Source organism: Acanthisitta chloris, unplaced genomic scaffold (genome assembly GCF_000695815.1).
Source record: "Acanthisitta chloris isolate BGI_N310 unplaced genomic scaffold, ASM69581v1 scaffold10500, whole genome shotgun sequence".
In the NCBI taxonomy this organism is placed as follows: Eukaryota; Metazoa; Chordata; class Aves; order Passeriformes; family Acanthisittidae; genus Acanthisitta; species Acanthisitta chloris.
This window is the reverse complement of record NW_008653356.1, coordinates 4,035-11,483: the sequence shown is the minus strand read 5'-3', so window position 1 is coordinate 11,483 and position 7,449 is coordinate 4,035. Positions and strand designations below refer to the sequence as shown.

Sequence of the window (7,449 nt, the reverse complement as noted above, 5' to 3'; positions counted from 1 at the left end):
ACTGGTATAAAAACGCACTGTGATCCTCTTTGCTGTGTCATCTGAGGACAGGCCCAGCTGATGTCACGCAGAGCGTGGCGAGTGCAAGCCTGCTGGCAGATCACAAAGCAGGGCAGACCTGCCAAATTCCATGTTTTTTTAGGAGTTTTGTGGTAGTTGAAGAATTTCTTCACGTCCGAACTCCCGCAGCCTTGGCTCAAACAAGAGCTGCTGGTTTAGGAGTAAAATAAACCAAGTTTTGGGAGCTTTTCTGGTGGTGAAGAAGAGGCCTGCAGGTGGCCCTGCTGACACAGAAATACAGCTCCCCCAACTTTATTCTCTGAGGTTGTTAAACTGGTAGCTATTTTGGGGCAGTCCATATTTAAGTCTGTCCAGAGCCAAAACTCAAGGATTTTATTTCACAGAATCACTTAGGTTGGAAAATAACTCTAAGATCATCAAGTCCAACCTTTGGAGGAGCTTTCTGAGGAGTCACAGCTCCACTCGACAGCAAGTACATCACCCTCATGCCTCAGATTTATAGTTCATGGGGGTGCCTGAAAAAATTTCACTCCCTAAGCATTTAAACTGGGGAAATGTATGAAAAATAACAACAGCAACAACAGTCTCCCAGGGCTTAAAGGGCAAGACCTGGGTTTGGCTTTCTGCTTAAGAGACAACAAATCCGTCAGCATTTTTTTTTCCATGCTAGTCACAAGACCATAATATTGTTTCCTTGGCTTCATTCAGTCTGGATCTATGCTGCTTTTTTTTTTTTTTTCAGAGGAGCAAAAGGAGAACAGAAAATGCAGCATCCTACAAAAAATGGGGGGTGAGTCACTGTTTCCACACTGGGTTCAGGCTGTCAGCCTGGGACAGAGGAAGACCAAACCGCAGCGCAGAGGCGACAGCTGGACACATCTGTGACATTATCCAGAGGCTCCCTGCCCAATGGCACAGCCTGGATGGAGACTCTTTTGCCCAGAGCCAGGGCTGCCAGAGAGGTCAGGCCAACCTCACCCTAGCAAATTCCTGAAGGCCACTTCCCAAATCCTAGAAAAGGCAAGGAAGGTTGTGCCAGATGACTTCATGCACTCACAGACAGGCCCCTGGGCCCAAAGTGTTCTTGAGCTATGAAACTCTGTTCCATGGGTTTGCAGGAGAGTTAATGCATGGGATAAATCCCAACAAAATCCAGGGAATACATTCTCCCACACACTTTTCAATTGGCCACATGGCCAAGAGTTACAAAAACATGCAAGACTGTATGACAGTCTCCAAATAAGCTCCCAAACAAACTATGGAAGCACCAAGAGCAATCTGGACATCCCTGCTTGATGCCCGCTGGGATTTTTTTCTAGGCTTTAGCCATTCTTCCCCACTTCCCTGGTGACTTACCAGCCCTTTGGAGTTCTGCCACCTGTACCATATGTGATAGCCCTGAAGCTCCCCATGGATCCTCTCCAGAGATGGCTTCACCCATCGGATCTCCAGCGAGGAGCTGGATTGATTGAATGCCACCGTGATGTTTTGTGGTGGCGTGGTTGGAGCTGCAGGAATCAGAGAGAAAGGAGGTGAGTGGACCAAGGTGGAGGGATGTGGAGTCTGATGGCAAACTAGCTGGAGCTCAAGCAGAAAGCCATGGGATTTTCTACAGCCCATGACCACTCACAGGGCTTCCTACCCTGTGAGCAACCATGAGTCTGGACCACCATCTCATCCAGAGAGTCTTGCACCAAGCACAAGCTGTACAACCCTGGTAGAGAAACCCTTCTTAGCCCTCACTACTCATTTCCTACCTCCCTCAGTGGTGCTGGCAGATATCCAGGGGCTAAACGCTGACCAACCAACTTCATTCCTGCAGGAAACACGGATGTTGTAGTCTGCCATGGGCTCCAGCTGCTGGATATGATACACATGGGGAGGCACTGAGGTGTTGAAGAGCAGAAGTGAGATGTTGCTTCGTGGAACAGCTTCCTTGACCTTAATTGAAAAATCAGTCCACAAACAGGGATTAGTCAGCAACAACCTGCAAGGGTAAGATGAGGAATCTCACGCTGGAAAACAAGATCCAGAGCCTGCCTCCCACCCAAACCCTGCAGGGCCTTATTCCTGCATGCTGGCTCCTCTCTGCCATGAGGTAAGCTGATGGTAGGACATTTGTGAGGCACAGGGAGAGGGATCCAAAAAATGTGGAGAAGAAAGTGTTGTGGTAGGAACATGGCAGAGATGTGTGAAATCACCATCGCCGTGGGAAAGAAGAGGGAGGATTTGTTGTTTCTCATGGCATGGAGCTAAAAGAGCACCAAATAAAAGGACCAGGCAGCAAGTCCCAAATAAACAAAGGGAAGCCCTTTTTCATGCAATACATCATTGAAAAATAGGATTTTTTGCCACCAGATGTCAAGGGACCAATCCCAGGCCTTGTCAGGCTCCATCATTACATATAGCAGCATGGATGAATCCCATATCCCTAAAACAAGTCCTGATTTTTACAGAAGGAAAAACTGCTCTCTCCCTAATGGGCTGGATGTTAAGCCCCCATGGAGCTGCCCAACAGCTCTCCAGAAAGCATTTCATTTTGTGGGAAGCACTACCAGAGCGGCCTAGGCTGGGATTGTGTGGGGAAAGAGGGAAGAACAAGAACGAGGACACCAATGAGAGCAAGACAGTTCACTCAGAAGACAATCCAACCCACAGGACATGTTTCAGTGTGACCCACATGCACAAAGTCACACAGCCCTCTCAAAAGCCTCCATGTGCTGTTTTGGCATGGCAGGAGACCTACCCTTGTGCTGAAGCAACAAGAGTAGCTCCCTGGGTATCCCAGAGTTGTCTCAGCATCAGTATTTTCCAGCCAAAATGAAAGAGAACAGCATTCAGCCTCATAAAGCTGAGGAGGTCCCCAACCTGTCACTAGATGCTCCAAGGGAGGTGAGCAGTGGCCAGAGGAACACGCACGCTGCTCCCAAAGCACCACCGGGGGATGTCCTGAACATCCACCTCAGCTCCAGTATCTCGATCCTCAACTTGTCTTCTGGAGACAGTCCATCAAATCCATGTATTTTTAAAGAAAATCAGGATGTTTGCAAACTTAAACAGTTTGAATTTGGCAGGTGTGACAGCAGCAGTGCTCAGGAATGAGTCACTTGGTCGGTGGGCCTGAGGATTATCAAAGGGGACAGGAGCAAAAAGGCTTAGTCACAGCTGTGTTTTTGCCAAAAATCTTCTCTTGTTTTTCTGTTTGAAAAGCTATTTCCTAATGATAGACCATGAATGTTAAGTCATAGGAAATTCCTTGGCTCTCCACCCCACTTCCCAAACTCCAGCTGGAAGGCAGCAGCGGACGTGATGCTAATATTAGCTCTGTACCTTTCCTCCCTGGAACTCCTTTCACTTTTACCTGGCTCCAAATGTCACCTCTCTGCACGTGTTATCTCAGCTGGAGTGGAGATTAACCAGTACAAAAAAACATAGGGTTGGTTGGGAAGTGTTTGACCAGGAGGTAAAAGCAGGGACAAGCGTGTGGCTGCAGCAACTCAAGGCTTGCAAAGTCTCCCAAACAGCTACTTGGAGCATTTCTGGGCATCTCTCCATGAAGAGTCATGACAACCTGTCTTGTCCATGGGGAAAGAGACTCCAAGAGAGGTAGGGGGGGAGTTTTTATGAGGGTATGGAGTGACAGGATAGGGGGGAATGGCTTCCCACTGGCAGAGGGCAGGGGTAGACCAGATATCAGGAAGAAGTTCTTTACTGTGGGGCACTGGCACGGGTTGCCCAGAGAAGCCACAGCTGCCCCATCCCTGGAAGTGTTCAAGGCCAGGTTGGACGGGGCTTAGAGCAACCTGGGCTAGTGGAGGGTGTCCATGCCCATCGAAGAAGGGTGGAATGAGAGGATATTTAAGCTCCCTTCCAAACCAAACCATTCCAGGATTCTATGAAATCTATACAGTTCATGCCAAATGACACCGATTGCCTCGGAGCATCTGTGTGAGAGAGGGAGGGTTGCAGAGACAACGTGGATGCTCACCTGGACACTGCAGATGTTCAAGGCAGAGAATCCATCAAATCCCGGCACCCAGGATACCACGATACCGTGGGCTGTCCTGTTGAGAACATGCACATTGACAGGTGCAGATGGTATTCCTGCAGGGAAAAGCCAAGGACAGTCAGCTGGAGGCCTAAGCACAAACATGGCATGTCTGGCTTTTCCCTGGCAGCTCTAGAGGCTCAGTGCGTGACCCCAAGGTGCCTCCCTGGCCACATCCACAGCAGCATCCTCCATTGGAGTATGTGAATGTGCCAGACCACAGGACAGGGAAGCAGAAAAACAAGCAGGACTATTCTGGCTTGAAAAGAGTGAAACAGCACTCTGGGTTGCTTAGAGGCCACAATGTATTTTGGGGAACACCTTCCTCACATTGCTGGAACAGCTTCCATCAGGAATGTCAGCAATTTCCACCATTTCCTATGGAAAATTGTGAGCACCACCCTGCCTGTGAAGGAAGAAGGAAGGAAAAGAGTGATACAGCCCTTCCAAAACCCACTCCGGGGCTGACAGTTCCACTTTCAAGTAAGTTTTTTAGTGCTTCCTCCCCCAGCAGCGACACTGGGATGACCAAAGGGTGACAGTGCTATGATGTGCATCCTGCTTGATTTTAAATATAGGATTAAAACCAGGAGTCAATGGTATCTCCTTCAGCTTGTGGAGAATGAGTGCTTCGAAGTGCGGAGACCAGGACAGTTCCTGCTTGGACACATGGACTCAACAGGTAGAACAAGCAGCCCAATGCCACTGACCTTTGATGTTGACCTGCCCTGGGTTGGATGCAGTCAGCCCTTTGCTGTTGTGAGCCTCACAGCTGAACAGTGCTGTTTCATTGAGACCTGCAGGGAAAACACACAGCCCAGTTCACTGGACATGTACAGAATCCCATCAATCCTCCACCTGCTGCTCACAGAAAACCCTCATGGCTCCCTTTCTTGCACTTTATTATTTCCAGCAACACAAAAGACCTTTCATTTCTCCCTCTGTGTCACTTCTGCTGTGCCTGCTCGAGGGTGACCCCCATGGTGCAGCTCACCCACCTTCCACGCAGGGAGCACATGTGAGGCACAGCACAGTTCGTCCCTATGTTGCCATTGCACAACCTACTGAGGAAGCACTTGTTTTGCCTTCAAAAGGGGAAAGGCAGAAAGCAGAAGAGACCCCCACCACGGCCTGGGTCAGATGACCTATTGCTTTTCGAAGGTTGCCCAAATCTCTGTGGAGAAAGACTACATGGGAGCCACTGGAAATACCCGAGGGTGCATGGCTGGTTGCTTCCCCTTGCCCATGTGAGATTGGGCAGCAACAGTGCTCAGGCATTTTGTCTCACTCCAAGGATTTCCTGGAGGTCACTGGTGCCCTGGGCACACTGATTGCTGCTGCCATGCGGTGAAGGACTTGTGTGCCAAGCGTTGGCTCATCCCAGCAGCAGTGCCTCAGGGCAACAGGGCTCCTGGGCCAGAGGCAGGACTGTTCCAATGACCCAGCCTAGTGTGTGCCAGCCGGATGCAAGGACATCCAAGAGGAATGAGTCACTTCTTTCGGCTTTCACTGCCTTTTAAAGATGTCTCTGGACACCAAGACCAGCTAGTTATAGCCTGGCTGCTAATTAAGCACTGGCCTTCTCAGGAGCAAAGCAAGAAATCCCCTCTCTATTTTGCCCCTGCAGCAAAACCATAGTGGGTTTTATGGTACACGAAGGACTTTTCTTCCTGTCCTCCACAAGGTATCATAGAGACATGTTGCATGGGCCACCCCAAGCTCTTCCAGAGACAGGAATAGAGGACCACCAGTCAAGCAGCCCACAAGAGCAGCAGTGTGCTTGCCAGCACAGCCACAGGCTGGAGGAAAAATCTGCTTCTCTGGCAGCAGCCAGATGGGGTCAGATGGGGCTTCTTGCCCCCAGATCATCCTGGGCAGAGTGGTTTCCGGGGCTGTGACAGTACACGGGAACACAGCCCCTCCTAACAGAAGTGTGAGGCCACAGCGACCAACTCTCAGATGGCATGAGACACCTTCTCAAGCTGCCCTTCCTGGTACCCACACAGAGGTGTCCCAGTTGGCCATGGCAATGACACTGCCAGGCTCACCTGGCACGGTCAGGACTGACGGGGAGATGTGGGGCTTCTCATTGACTTGGACATTGTTGCGAAACCAGTAGATCTCCACAGGCTCTGGTGGACCCACGGCTTGGCATGTGAGGTTGAAGGGGCTGTTCCTGGTCACATTCAGCCTCTCAGGCTGACGGATGAAGTGTGGGAGGCCTGTGCAGACACAAGCAGAGATGCAAAATATTCAGAGAGCTTGGCAACACAACCCTATCAACAATGCCAGATGTACTGCTCAGGGCTATGCCCAGCTCCAGCAGCAATCCCAACCAGGATTCTCCATTTCAGGAGGACACCTCACAGCTCCCCAGGGCTGTCACTCAGCCAGAACACAATGCTGCACCCTCCCATGTATGCCCACCTTCAGCTCACCTTCCAGTTGCACCAAGATGGGATCTGACACCACCTCCATGCCAGAGATGTTGAGTTTGCAGACATAGGAGCCATTATCCGAGCGCTGGGCATCATGGATACTGCCAGAGAGAACAGAGACCATGTCAGGGCTCTGGAGGACATGGCAACACTGCCAGCCTGGGCATGGGTTTCAGTCAGCACCAGTCACTCCAGAACACACACCTGCAGCATCTGGGCTTGCAAAGCCAGGCTTTGAGGGCTAGGCCCATCCCAATCCCAGTCCTTCCTGACTATCTGGCATCCCATCTCTCCCTGGGACCCAGCACTGAGGGCATGCCTCCTCCCCATATGAGGAGGAAGGACAGCAGCAGTTACCTGAAGGTGGAAGTCATGGCTACCTCCTCCTCATCAGGGATCTCGAAATGGCTGCTGGCAATGCGGTCCAGCACATGCAGCTCCCTCCCGTCTTTCCACAGAGAAATCCCTGGAGCATCCGATCTGAGCAGCACCTGAGGCACTTTGATGGAGCAATTAAACGTGACGCCCTTGTGCTCATTGACGATGACATGTCGCACCGTGGGGTTAAATTTAATTTGTCCTTGAGAGCTGGCTGGGGGCTCCTCTCTGGTGCTCCGGTGAGGCCAGTGACCAGTGGTGGCCATGCTGTGCTCAGGGTGGCGAGACTCTGCTGACAGGTACAGCCTTGGACCTTGACTTTGGTCAGCATCATCTGTGAGAGAAGACCTTGGGTTTGTCACCAGCAGCAGCAAGTGCCCCCTTCCAAAACCCCGCAGAGCCCCAGTGCTTCCTCAGACCTCTCCTAAGAGCCCTGAGGAGGAAACATGGAGCAGGGGATTGTTCCAGAACTGACTGTACAAGCAGCACTTCTAAAAAGTCCATTTTGAAACAAACAAGAGCGGCCCAAGCTAAAGAAAGCACTTACGAATGAGTGAATCTCTT

The 7,449-nt window shown here is 50.8% G+C and overlaps 1 protein-coding gene across 1 annotated transcript in view; it reads right to left on the bottom strand.

Moving 5' to 3' along the window:
* LOC103807876 (tyrosine-protein kinase Mer-like) overlaps window positions 1-7,219 on the bottom strand; it is a gene marked incomplete at its 5' end in the record, with an annotated part of 15,387 nt that extends 8,168 nt beyond the window's left edge. Inside the window, 7 exon segments of the mRNA XM_009080628.1 lie at window positions 1,378-1,529; window positions 1,779-1,962; window positions 4,010-4,125; window positions 4,780-4,866; window positions 6,118-6,291; window positions 6,508-6,608; window positions 6,865-7,219. Coding sequence (XP_009078876.1) covers window positions 1,378-1,529; window positions 1,779-1,962; window positions 4,010-4,125; window positions 4,780-4,866; window positions 6,118-6,291; window positions 6,508-6,608; window positions 6,865-7,219 — 1,169 coding nt within the window.
* Between the last annotated feature and the right edge of the window lie 230 nt (window positions 7,220-7,449).